The sequence below is a fragment of the Trachurus japonicus genome, chromosome 11 (assembly GCF_045865225.1).
Source record: "Trachurus japonicus isolate A0001 chromosome 11, Traja_1.0".
Classification (NCBI taxonomy): Eukaryota; Metazoa; Chordata; class Actinopteri; order Carangiformes; family Carangidae; genus Trachurus; species Trachurus japonicus.
This window is the reverse complement of record NC_140917.1, coordinates 29,983,280-29,997,243: the sequence shown is the minus strand read 5'-3', so window position 1 is coordinate 29,997,243 and position 13,964 is coordinate 29,983,280. Positions and strand designations below refer to the sequence as shown.

General features: G+C 41.0%; 1 protein-coding gene across 2 annotated transcripts in view; it reads left to right on the top strand.

Moving 5' to 3' along the window:
* phf14 (PHD finger protein 14) overlaps window positions 1–13,964 on the top strand; it is an 83,442-nt gene that overhangs the window by 52,016 nt on the left and 17,462 nt on the right. For both annotated transcript variants that reach the window (XM_085792248.1, XM_085792247.1), the window contains exon 17: window positions 7,091–7,208. In XM_085792248.1, coding sequence (XP_085648374.1) covers window positions 7,091–7,208 — 118 coding nt within the window. The remainder of the gene's footprint in view (window positions 1–7,090; window positions 7,209–13,964) is intronic.

The window sequence follows — 13,964 nt, the reverse complement described above, 5'->3', positions numbered from 1 at the left end:
TTAAGCATTGGTGAAGTGGGTTCTATGGAGTAAGCTGTGGCTGGCACTACATAGGGACAAGGAATGAACCAGTGTTAAAATGCACCAATTTTTTTTTTGTTGATGAGTGCAATTAACTTTTGAATAATTAAAAAACATCCCCTTGACTTTTAAGAGCTCTGTATCATGAATGTCCACTAACGCTACAAGGAGTGTAGAATCTTTGGCTGGTTAAATCCATATGCAAACACACTGATTAAGAGAACATCTCTTCCTTCAGTTCTACCCAATGGAGTCGATGTAACAGTTTATTCTTTGCCCTGATCAGTATGATTTACTTTAGTTGTATTGATATATGTGTGAATATCCCCAGCAGTTACAGTATATGAATTAATGGAGGCTCATTGCATTTCCTGGAGCTATGACTCCTCTACATGAGACCTGAAAAGAAATGTGACAGCGATTATTTTTTGAAGAGATGGACAAAATCAAACAAAGTCATCTTAGATTTGTGGGCCATCACCCTCATTCAGCTTCGGGACTGATGCCTTAGGGGAGGGAGGATCTAAGAACTTTGCAAAGAGATCAAAACACCAGATGAAAGTGGACACAAATCACCAACTGAGAGCGACATGTGTAGCAGACAAAAGCAATCAATCATGTCCCCACCACCACCTCACGTCCAATAAGATTACATCAATCAATAACCTCTCTTATGAGTGATTGGATTTGTCAGTTTCAAACGTGCAAGGTGGGGATGGTGGTTGGAGGGTGTGGGGGGTTGCTCAATTTTCTCAATGATTAAAGCAGGGTCAAATTGCTTAGATAGCATCAAGGACCTTGCAGTGGCTGCATGTGTAAGGGCAGTGTGGGGAGCAGATAGAGGCTGGTCATAGCAGGTGACTCAGACACTTTCTGAGAGATTGAGAATAACACAGGTTACATTACACAGATCAGGCGAAAATGTGTCTTTCTCAGGTCAAACGTCAGCCAGATGTATTTTTCCCAGCTACCAGCTTGATATTGGCTGAAGTGTCTCCTGCCATTCCTGAGACCAAAATATTCAAATTTGGTCAAGGGGAATCAGGTGGGATAAGCAAACTAAAACCATTGCAGCTGTTTTGTTTTGGATGAGACACATTTTTACTTACACACACATCACCTAAAAGTGCCTCTTTTTAAGCCCTCTTTTGTAGCTACACTAGTAGCGTGGCTCTAGTGGTGCTAATGGCAGTCATTCATAGCCTTCACAGTTGCCAAAAAAGCCAAAAGTAAAAATGACAAAAGTGATCCACTGAATGGGTGATACTCTGAGGTTTAAACTTATCCTGTGAATTATCTCAGTGAACAAATCGACTTAGGTGTTATCATGGGTGGAGATCTCTGTTTTAAAAGCCATATCAGCAACATCACTAGGGTAGCCTTTTTCAACTCAGAAATATCTCAAGGATTAGAGGCTTTCTCTCCCAGTCCGATTTAGAAAAACGTATACATGCTTTTGTCATGAGCCGGCTGGATTACTGTAACTCTCTGTTTATGGGTCTTCCAATCAAAACAATCCACAGATTACAATTTATCCAAAATTCAGCTGCACGGGTTCTAACCATGACAAAAAGATCAGACCACATAACTCCAATCCTCCGTAACCTTCACTACCTGTTGTCTTCAGAATTCAATTTAAAATACTCCTTTTGGTCTACAAAGCACTTAAAGGTCTGGCTCCACAGTACCTACAGTATCAGACCTGTTATCAGCTCACAATCCTGGTCGACTGCTCAGGTCACAGAGTAGAGATCTCCTCCATGTGCCCAGAGCCTTTACCAAATCAGGTGACATGGCCTTTAGCATCTATGCACTTAAAGAGTGGAATAGTCTACCACATGATCTTAGAAATGCTCCGACGTTGTGCTCCTTCAAAGCCAAACTTGTTGTGTGTATGAACTTCTGTGTATCTTAGTATCTATTGCTGTTTACTTTTTAATATGTTGTCCTATCTCTATGTAAAGCACTCTGAACTGCTTCTGCATGATATGGTGCTACTGTATATAAATACATTTGAATTTGAATTTGAATCTACCAAAAATTATGGGAAAAAAAAAACAGGCAAATTTCTTGACAACTGTGGATTTGTGTGCATACATTGTACACATTACTTGTTAGGGTCGGACCCTATTGTATTCCTAGGGTTCCTTCTTTATTCTTCTTCTCCTCTTTATTCCGAGGAAATCATACTTCCCAGGGGGGGAATAAGCTTTTAAATTTAAAAACTTAAAAAAATTCCTACCAAACCAACTGCACATGCTACAGTTTTGCAACTTTCACCAAAATGTAGCCCCAATACTGCTGAAACTTTTCGTCCACTCATTTCATAATTATGAAGTCCATCACTTTGTTTGTTTTTTTTCAATTATAATTAATTATAATTAATAATAATATACTGTCAACTGTGTTGTCTTCCTATTCTCCTGTTTGTTGCTCAGAATTGCCTAAATTTGCCAAAAAAATAGCCCGGACCTGACCCATCGTTGCGCAGCAGCTATAATTAGCATTGTCATTGTGAGTGTATGACCATGCTGCAGGGGTTAGCATTACAGCCACCAGAGTTGAAACCATGGCATTTACTGTGCATCTTGTTTTTTGTGTAGTTAGTTTAGTTGTCATGACACACAATGTTCTGGTAGAAAAAATATGTTTGCTGTCTGGTTTCACAAAGCTATAAACTGAATGTACAGTATGAAAAGACTTTGACGAATAGCTACTAGATTGATTCACCATTTCTTGTAGTGCTGTATAACCTTCAATGTCAGGCCAGGAAGGTGAAATGATAGAGTAGATCTAACCTCTGACACCTGAACAAGTGTATTTCATTGACAAAATTGAAAAATTGAAGGCCAGCCTTTAAATATCTGTAGAGGAAGGAGTGAATGAAGCCTGATGACGTACACAACATAAAATCTGTCCTGTAGCTTGTCTGCGTTGAGGGAAGATTGAGGGGAAACTGATCATCTGAATTTGGGGTTTGTGATACCTAACCCTAGCCCTTCAGAACCTGACGAAGGTCTCAGGACCGAAACGTTGTTCAGCTCAATAAATCTATGCAAGTGATGACAGTGTGCGGGAGCTTTTTCTTATGGGGTTTGTGATACAAAATATCTAGTTAATTAATTGTGATGTACCATTATAGTGAAATTCATTCTTACATCCTCAAGTTAGTGGTACTGAAAGTTTGGTGGCAGTAGTAAATACATGATGTGCCAGTGGTTGTCAGTGAAAATAGCCTGCCTGGCTAGATGCAAATCAAGGCAAACTACGTTATGTCTTATGTCTGACTGCAAATACTAATGATTAAAGGGTACTTGCCATTTTTTACAATCTGGACCTTATTTCTAGCATAAAATACAATCATTTACTCACCCAGATAACTTTGGTGTCATTACAAGTCGTTCCGACAAAATTAGTTCCAGCCGAGAGCCACGTATATCTGTATAATGCGAGTCTACAGGGCAGCGGAATGCAGCCTCTAAATAACACGAAACTCGTTCATTTCACCAATATTTTGTTATGATACACTAGTGCTATTCCCCTCTGAGTCCAGGGTTAGCTGTTATCAACATCCGGTGTCTGTAGGTGGCCTACTAACCTCTGACCTGGATGATGCCATCTCTGAGCGCCGTGCGGCTGCTACCGCTAATGCTACGGTTCGTTTCTGCGTGTTTCCAACTTGTCAGAACAAAATGAGCAGCTGGACGAAGTTCAGCTTCCACAGGCTTCCTCTCCGCAACCTGGACTCACTAAAGCTCCAGCTAGTTGCGCTAAAAATGGACCTGAACGCCGAATCATTATTATCAGAATGAGCTGCGCAGCACTAAGAGATGACATCATCCAGGTCAGAGGTTAGTAGGTCAACCTACAGACCCCGGATGTTGATAACAGCTAACCCTGGACTCAAAGGGGAATAGCACTAGTGTATCATAACGAACGAGTTTCGCGGCAGATAATGTGTTATTTAGAGGCAGCATTCCGCTGTCCTGTAGACTCGCATTATACGGATATACAGTACACGGCTCTGAGCTGGTCTGTGCTCTGTCAGATATCAGCATAGTGGAGACATCTTGCTCTTGTGATGCAGATGAGCATGTCAGGGTTCAAGCTGAACTATATGAAACAGCTCCTTGTGGATTAACTGTCACTGCATGTGACTCCTCGGACCAGATTGAGAAGAACTACAGTCCGTCTCAAAGCCCCTACAGTATTAGATTGTGGTTGTGTTATTGTGAGTGGCCGTTTTGCAGAAAATAAGGATGAAGTTTAGCCCACCGACTTTCTACATTCTGCTGTTACAAAGGAATCATGGAGGTGTAGTACTTTCAGAAGCAAAGTCATCACAGTCCTGTATAATGAAAAGAGCACTCCTGTGAAGTTTGGAAGGTCTTCAACTGTCTCCAACAGCGAAACTAAAGCTGGAGATTCATGTGAAATCAATTGCCAGTTTGTGTGCAACAATGGGAGTGTGCTCATTAGTGAGGAACACACGCTTTGGTCATATGTCTCCTATTTGCTTGGTAGCCAGGGGGCACTTTAAATTCCCATTGTTTCCAGGCAGATACGCATGCTCAGCCCATCCAAGATTCTCTGTGTCTGTCGGTGTGTCTGTTCTGGATAAGTGTGGGGAAGAGATCCACCTGCCTCAGCATATTTGTGTTAATGTGCAGCAGCTGTTTGCTTATGCCCCTACAACTCATAAGATGCCAATTATCTATGCCAATTAAATTTCTACTCTGATTTTAGTAAATCTACCATGCTGAATGTGAAAACACTACAGGCATATTATTACACCTGTTTCACAGCTTTTCTTACTCTAGTGCCAGAGGACTGCATTCCATAACTTCATGCTAATTAAAGTTTGGCTAGCTTCAGTCTACATAAAGGTGGAATACCTGCTGGGTGCTGTTGGTTGCTTTAATCAAACTTGGATCTTTTTTTTTTCACTTTTGGCCATTATTCGTAGTGATAACAAGTCACCAAGTTCATTACTGAGGTCTACAGTCAAGCTATTGGCGTACATGACCAGTAGGATAGCATTTAGCATATTTTAATTATTTATTTCAATTCATAATCACACCAAGAAAAAACAGATAACGGTTTGTTTAGTTGTTTTCCAGTTTTTAGTTTTGGTTTCTTAAACAGTAATTTCCTTATCAAAATCCAATCCTCATTTGATGGCCCAGGTATTGAAAATCCTTATAAAGGCCGTAAGGTGAATCTGAAAAAGTCTTAAAGAAACTGATATCCGCTCCGACATCTGGGAAATACACGATCTTTACTTCCTAAAAAAGATCGATTCATGCTCAGCTAATCAGCGGGAGTTCGTAGCTCATAACCCTGCAAGAGTCCCGTGATCGGGGCCGTAATTCGGCACTAGTTCCTTCTGAGCGTAATGAGATTTTGGTTATAAGATAATAAGATACCCACACTTTCAGTAAACACAACGGCAATATGGCGGCTGTCATGGTGTCTTCCGGCACAACACAGCAGCAGTGGTAAGAGGAAAACACACCAGAAAGTTCTCAAAGAAAGAGACTATTGAAATCTAAACAGTGCTAAATTAATATTGTCTATATAAAACAAGAAAAGGTGCAAGATTTTTTAGACTTATTTATTATTCATTCTTTTTCTATACCGCTTATCCTGCACTAGGGTCACAGGTGAGCTGGAGCTTATCTCAGCTGACTTCAGGCAAGAGGCGGGGTACACCCTGGACAGGTTGCCAGTTTCTCGCAGGGCTAACATAGACAGACAACCATTCACACTCTCATTCACACCTATGGGCAATTTAGAGTCGCCAATTAACCTGCATGTCTTTGGTCTTTGGAGAGAACTTTGGAGAGAACCCACGCATGCACGGGGAGAACATGCAAACTCCACACAGAAGGGCACCAGCTGGCCTTAACCCTTGCTGTGAGGCAACAGTGTTAACCACTGCACCACCATGCCGCCCAATTATTTATTCATTATAATTGATAAATATCAATAATTAATTATAACCCTAATCCTTTATTTATTAGAATTAGAATGATTGATTGAATGAATTAACTAATTATTTTATTGTCATTAGGTTAGGTTTATGCCCCATGTTGAGGCTACCATCTACACTGCAGGCGGCCCCGGTTCAAATCCCGCATCAGGCAGCCCTTTCCTGCATGTCATTCCCCCTCTCTGCCTCCCCATTTCCTGTCTCTCTCTACTGCGCTGTCAATTAAAGGCAATAAAAAAGCCCCAAAAATATACTTTTAAAATGAAAAAAAAGAAGAAATCATTTAAACTTTCACTATGAGAAAGTGTAATAGCATTCATAGCCCTTTGATAAAACTGTTCAGCCTACTGGTGCTGCCTTTACTTGATCTGAATCGCTTTCCAGAAGAAATCCTTGTTAGGATAGCATATCAACATTTATTATTATTATTTTTAATATTACATAATTTTTCAGATTACAAAAAACAAGGCAAGGCAGTTTTATTTGTATAGCCCATTTTTACAAAGACTTTGTCTCAAAGGTCTTTACACATGATGACAACATCCTCTGACCCTCACATCTACTGAGGAACACTCCCAAGAAAACAAGCAGGAGAAACCTCAGGGTGAGCAACAGGTGGCCGCCATATTGCCGTTGTGTTTACTAAAAGCAGGTGTCTCATTGGTGTAGCACGATCGCGTGACGGCCGTGCCTCCACCTGCAAACCAAAATCTGATTACACTCAGAAGGAATTGGTGCCAAATTGTGGTCTCGATCACAGGACTCTTGCGCGGTCATGAGCTACAAACTCCCACCGATTAGCTGAGCATGAATCAATCTTTTTTATGAAGTAAAGATCGTGCAGTCCCTGGATGTCAAAGCAGGATGAAACGATAAGAGGGTTAATTTTACGGCCTAATACGAACCATTGGATAGTCATCGGCTGTGTAAGGTCAAGTGAACAGATTCAAGGGAATTTAGGATGCATTAACAAAGTCTGACTGACTGACAAATGGCTGCCCTGTCACCATTACTCCTGAACAGACAGTGGCTTTATTTATGTAAGGTGTAACACCTGCCCTTCCCCTTGTACCTCAGGTGCGATGAGTGCCAACTCTGCTATCACTTTGGGTGTCTGGACCCCCCACTGAAGAAATCCCCTAAGCAGACAGGATATGGCTGGATCTGCCAAGAGTGTGACACTTCCTCGTCCAAGGTGAGTGTGTGTGTGTGTGTGTATGTATGTGTGCGCATGTCTTCAGACACAGCAGAAGAGAAATGTATTTTGGAGTTTGACTGACTTGCTTTGACAAATCTCTAATCTTGAGATCAACAATTATAGTCTTCTGTTCGCTTTGGCTCGGCCGCTTGTTTGTAGTAGTACACACACTATCGCACAGTCATCCATGTTAGTTTAAAAGTAACATCTTCATCAGAGTAAGCAAGGTGAACTGGATTCACCTGGAACATGAATGCTCTACTTAATCTTAGTGTAGTGCTGTAATGAGGTAGACAAGCTTTGTTTAAATATTTATACAGTATGATGTAATACACCATTAAAGTTCATTGTCAACATCGGCACAAAAATGTTTCTGGATACTATTAAACAGACTGTTCAGAGTCAAATAAAGGTAAACAGATGACAGATTGCAGGTAAGAGTTGAGAGTTGAGCCAACTCATGGCTTCTACTTAAATATAACAGACGTTTAGCATTATATCATTTTGTAGCCATTTGTATTTGAGGTCAACTCCATCTACAAGAGTAGGCGGGGTCATCCCTATGTTCCCACAGCCCTATGTTCCCTCAGCCCTATGTTCCCTCATTTCTAACTTTTGTTGTCACTGAAAATTAGGCCCTATTCCCACAGCCCTTTGGTCCCACCATTGGTTGGGTTTAGGCAATGAAGAAAGGAGTTGGTTAAGTTTAGTAAAAAGACCAGGTAGAGGCTAGACAGGCCAGATAGACAGAGTCCAGATAGGTAGAGAGAGTCCAGAGGGAACATAGGGCTGAGGGAACATAAGGCTGAGGGAACATAGGGCTGAGGGAACATAGGCACGCTCCCGAGTAGGCTACAATTTGCTGTTCAGCAGCTAGGACACCAGAGTAGAAAATACTAATGTTTCACTGGCTTCCATTTGACTTTCCTTCCATCTTTATTCCTTCTGTTGGACGACTGCTAAAAAAAAAATGAATTTATGAATATATAGGCTATGTTTTCTAGCTAAATTATCAGTATGATCATCCCATGTGTTTCAGCCATTTTATGGCCACATCATTTACAACCAAGTCCATTGTTTTTTTTAAAACAATTTTAGATCACATCCCTGATCACACTGTCTACCAACTACACAAACTATGCCAAAAAACGTGCACAGCGTGTTGTTAACAAGTAATGCTATTGGTAGCTATGCCGCAAGCTACCTTTAGTACAGGACATCATGTTTCACTCTTTAACTTATTCCTCGCAGCAGGTTGTTCTGACCCTACTCATGCTTAGTCTACAAATAAATAGTTCTTGATGATGGCATGGTGGGAAATGTGTGACTCTTTTCTCTATGAAGTTGCTTCCATCCGTCTCCTCCTCACTCCCACTTATTCACATCAAATGGGAGAACCTTCTGGCTTTGGCTTGCTTCGCTGTAAGACTAGGGCAGAACATACTGTATATTTCACCATTCCTCCAGTAAAATATCCCTTGTTTTCAGTAACTGCAAGCTGATTCAACGCATCCATGATACCAATCAATTTATTTTCCACGTTGGAAAGTTACAGCTATAAGGGGTGGATGATTTCTGATTCTATAGAATTTCTATTAATCCATTAGAGTTACTCTGGCACACTAAACATGTATAAGCAACAAATAGATGAAAAACGCCAACACATGTACAGCATTTCAGATATTGCAGGGTCTCCATTTTGAGAGACAGTTAAGAATGTGACATTTTTGAGAAAGCATGGTGTGCAGACCTTTTAAGGCACAAGGTGCTCAGAGTGTCTCAGTAATAGCAAGTGTGGGGAGATAATTGACTCCACTAAGGGCATCTAAAAAGCACTCTGAGATGAGAGCTGTATTTAAGGAAAGTTTTATTATCTTCTTTTAAATGCCAAGCCATGCACCGTTTTTGCCTGTCGGGGGAGAATGTTTCTTAAATGCCAACATTAAGTGCAGAATATTACCTGATTGTTGCGGCTGAGATTCAGCTGCTGGCAGAGATAGTGGGCAGTCAGTCCCTCTTCCTGACAGTCTGCTACAAAGAACGTTACAGGAAGTGATTTGTCATAGCCCCACTGCAGCCTCTGCTCTTATCTAGAGGCAAATGATATCTGAGGAAAGAGGTAGGCAGGAGGCAGCACAGTGTATCTTACAGTATGTGATGCTGACCATGGTTTTGCTCAAATCTCTTGTTTGAAAACCAGTCTGTTTATGTTTGGCATATGTTTCTATTTCACACACGCACACACCATTGTATTGATGTAATAAGAACAGCCAGCCCTCCAACATGAACAACCATCAACAGTGTCCTGAAATAGTGCCCCTATGTTGTCATGGTTACAGTAATAAATAGGCAGAATGTCTACCTTCATCACCATTGTTACTATAGCAACGTGTTTGGGTTTGGAAAAGACGTATATAATTCAAATGTACAACAGTGTATAGCTCCCGGCATGTGTTCCTGTTACCATAGGCGCGTTTCCACTGCAGGAACTTGGGGGTAATTTCACGGGGCAGGAACCTCCCCCACAGGGCCGTTTACAGGAACCTTTACGGGGCCTAACGGAGTCCCTGCCTGGGGGTAGGTACTCAGATCGGCCCTGAAAATGTCTCGGTGGGGCTTCTGTGCTGATTGGTCAGACTCAAAGCAGGATGTGACGCTAATTGTGCGTCACCGCGCTTCCAAAGCGTCACCAGACGAGAAGTTGAGCCTTGGTTAACTTAGGGTAATTAGCTATGACGCGGTTTGGCGGCAACGTGCCAGAATAGAGATGTCCTTCGGCTGCCTTTTTTTCCTTTTATTTGTATTTCGGCTCCCCAATGACCAGCGCGATCAAACTTTGACGTCGACCAAAGCGGCTGAAAATATTTGCCGTTTTGGAAGCTGTCTTGTCTGAGGCGCACCCTCGAGCGTTTTTGACCCTTTGGAAGCTTTTGGTGTGAACGCACAGTAAGAGAAAGCCCCAAAATAAACAGTATTTTTTAAAACCCAACGTTACTAAAAATGGAAAAGCGGCCGGAAAAAAAGAGAGAATAACTCAGTAAAAGACGAGAGTAGCAGTAGGCCTGGTTTAAAAAAAAAGAAAAAGAAAAGTGTGATAAATACGCGATCATAGGATTACGTGACGATCGAGACGGCAATTAAAAACCCCATCTTTTTTTTTTTTTTAGAAAGTGTCTATACTGCCAGAAAAAAACAATCACTCTGAACAAGAGCAGTAAAAAAAACGCTGCACAACGACCTTGCGATGATTTAAACTGTCGCACATCCCGGTGCGTCCTGTCTGCAGTGGAGACACGGCCACCGAGAGGCCGAGTGAGAGGACGGTTCCTGTAGAAGTTCCTACCCCCTCCTTTTACCAGGAACTCCTGCAGAGGAAACACGGCTCATGTGTGTCTCTCTCTTTCTCTTATTGTCTCCTGCTAAAGGTCACAGGGTGCATTCTGTCTCTGAGGTTATGATAACTCACAAAATACCTGGTTGATGATGGTTTGTGTGTCTGATTTGTGTGGTTGATGTGTTGTTAGGAATGACAGAGCAGCTGCTTGGTTTACAGTGTTGCAGAAAAGTGCAGGAGCTGAGTTCTTGTGGTGTTACACACATTTCTGCAGTGCAAAGGGGCAATAAAAGGCTGTATTAGACAGGCTTGAGTTCATTATAGACGCTGTGTTTCTCTCAGCCTGTTCAACTTAGATAAACCTCACTCCGACCAAGGCCACACTCCTCTTGCTGTCTCCTCAGGCTCTTACAGAATTGATTTCAGTAATAAAGTGACAGTCTTGCCATAATATAAGGATGGCCTTTAATTCAAGTCGGTTACTGTGCCAAAGGGCACTTGTTTAAGGCTTTATTTACACCCTTGCAGCACTGCCTGGCATGCTGGGCTCCACGGTGAATCAGACCAGAAGATTTGGATAAAAGGTTTGAAATGCCAAAAGCTCTTAAAGTCGCTCAGGCAGTGTTTAAAGTACTCAGATGTGAACTTGTGTGGGATGCACATCTTTCGTTGCACTCTGACTTGTTGTCATCAAAAGGATTGCAACAGTGGAAATTACTGTCCATGAAAGTTTAATTTTCTCTACTTCCTCCATAACCATAGGCATACTCCCACTCAGCAAACACTTTGTAAGTTCTGTTGTGACCTCAGAGTCTTCAGCTCTGTTTACGTGTGTCAATTGTGTGCTTAAGGTTATTGTTTGCTGTTTTACACCACAAGGTGGTTGTGACACTGATGGTCTGTAGCAGCTGATATACACTTTCATATCATTTGCATTTCAGACAGATAATACAAATATTTAATATTACAAGCTGTGCTATCAATCAGAGGCTTCATCACTTGACCTGTGAAAGACAGTAATTAATTTAGCCTAATTAAGTTAATAAAGTGTCACACTTGGCTGACTTTACTATGTGGATTAAATTCAAAGTAAAAAAATAGGTATCATTACTCATACTCTGGTATTTAGAGTGAGGTACAGGGAACACCAACTCCTCAACCAATGGGTGGAAGAAGCCAACTATCTGTCCCTCTCTCTGTCTTTCCACCTGTCCCATTCTCATGACGATATATCGCCCAAAATCTCTAGAACATTTAGGAAATATTTCCGAACTTGGTTTAAATGTACACTTGGAATCCAGGATTAATCGATCTGTGCAGGGATATTTGTTTCACTGACAACGATTTATGAAAACGTCAAAGGTATAGTCACTCTGACTGTTTTGCAAGAACACTTTTCCTGCTTTTTTGTAACATAACTGTGGTGATTAAATAGATAGAGTCATTATTTTAGCTCTCCAAAAAAACAACATACCATTTAGTCTTTACTACGTGAGTTAGGACAAGGACAGACATGTCAACCTCATGTGACGTGATGACAGAGGTGTATAAACACAAGATGGCTATTCTAGTTCAGTGTGGTGTTTTGTTTAGCAGTGTGAATGAGTTAGTCACTTGTGCATTTATGGAATGAAGACAAATCCCTGTGTGATATAAATCATGTTGCTCTCCACATTCCCTTATCTGTATTCAAGTTTAATCTTAATGCCACAAGGAGTGTGCGATCAATAAGCCCGAGACTCAAGTGTGGTCATTTATTCAAGCGTATTAGGTACTTAAAACATGATGACCTCATCAATGATGGTTGTCTTTGAGATGCGGCCAGTTTAACCACAGTTTAATGTGATTTAAAGGTGAGCAGGGGCAGCTTAACTAGCCTGCAGGGACCAGGAGACATGGTCAACGGTGGCCAGGCAGGATGCCAAAGATGAAGAGAAAATCAATAGCTAGGAGTCACCTCAATCACTTTAACTTGGCATTACAGACGCCCAGGCCCCTCTCAGGGGCCAATTTGTGGAGTAAACAGGAGTGTGTGATTGCTGTCAGGGTCCTTGGTGGCCACCACAGACCATTTCTCTGGACCTAGCTCCATTCTAATAACCCTCTTAGCAGGGAGTGTACTATATGAGACCACTTTGTTGGACTCCTTCAGTACAGTATGTTATAAACCATGTAGCAGCAACATTCTCCAAAGACCGCTGCTGCTGCTGCTGCTGCTGCTGCTGCTGCTGCTGCTGCTGCTGCTGCTGCTGCTGCTGCTGCATGGATGTGAACACTTTTTCCTCCATAACTGTACATCACAAAGTTTAGTTTAACATTTCTTTTTGCAAACCCACCACAGCTGCATATTGTGGTATTTTAGGGTGTTTTCACACATACTGATATGCACCACAGAAGTGAAAATGATTCACTGTTTCACTTTTCAGCTCCAGAGTTGGACTGTGGTGTTCACTCTGACCCACCAGCACCGCACTCTGGCCCAAAGGTCAGCTGGGTCAACCAAAACACTGCCTGTGTAAAAGCACCCTTAAACATTTCTAGCCTCTCTGGACTAACATACCAAATACATTTTCAACCTCTGAAGTTCCCTTGAGAGGAAAGTATACAGTTTGAGAATTTGTTTTTCACTCATATAGAACACAATGAAGCTTACATTTGAGCAATACATCATGGCAGTGATGGTATATGAGAATATATAAAGTGTAAAATAAAAGATATTTATAAAACGGTTACCAATAATGGCAATATGATAGAGGAATACACAATCAATGTCATGTAGTTTTAAAACATACAGATTATCTAATAAAATAGCCCCATTATAATATTCATTATAGTATATCACAGTTAACAACCAATCAGATTGCCAGATTTCACCTTTCCATTTTATAATGTTTAACAATTAATCTTCTACCAAATTAACAGCTAATTAATTGTTTAAAGATTTTCAGTTTTTTGGTTTTGTTATAAATGGTTAGTACATGCATCTCTAAAATGAGTTTTCCAAATTTGTTCAGTTGGCTTTTAAAGGCATATTTAGGTTTTTCTGGAGCATTGAGCTTAATGGAAGGGCAGAAATTATATCTAAAGGTTTGAATTCAGATATAGTTTGAAGGTGATAATGATGGTTTCCATACAGCCTGTCACATACAAAAGAATCTGGAGCTTTTCTTTGCAGTTGCTCGAGGCAATGTAATGTTAAAAAAAAGAAAGAAAGAAAAAAGCCTGATGTCATCCTCGCTGGTACTTTTTTTGCAAATTGCACCAAAAAAGAAAGCAGGATAGCCTTGAATATCATTATTGTATAGCTATGGTATATAACATAAAGCTTGGATAAGCTGAGCAAGTCTTCAGTTGTGTGTCCAGCTCCAATTGGGAAGTAAAAAGAATAGGAAATACATAACAATTGTGCAGTGTATCAC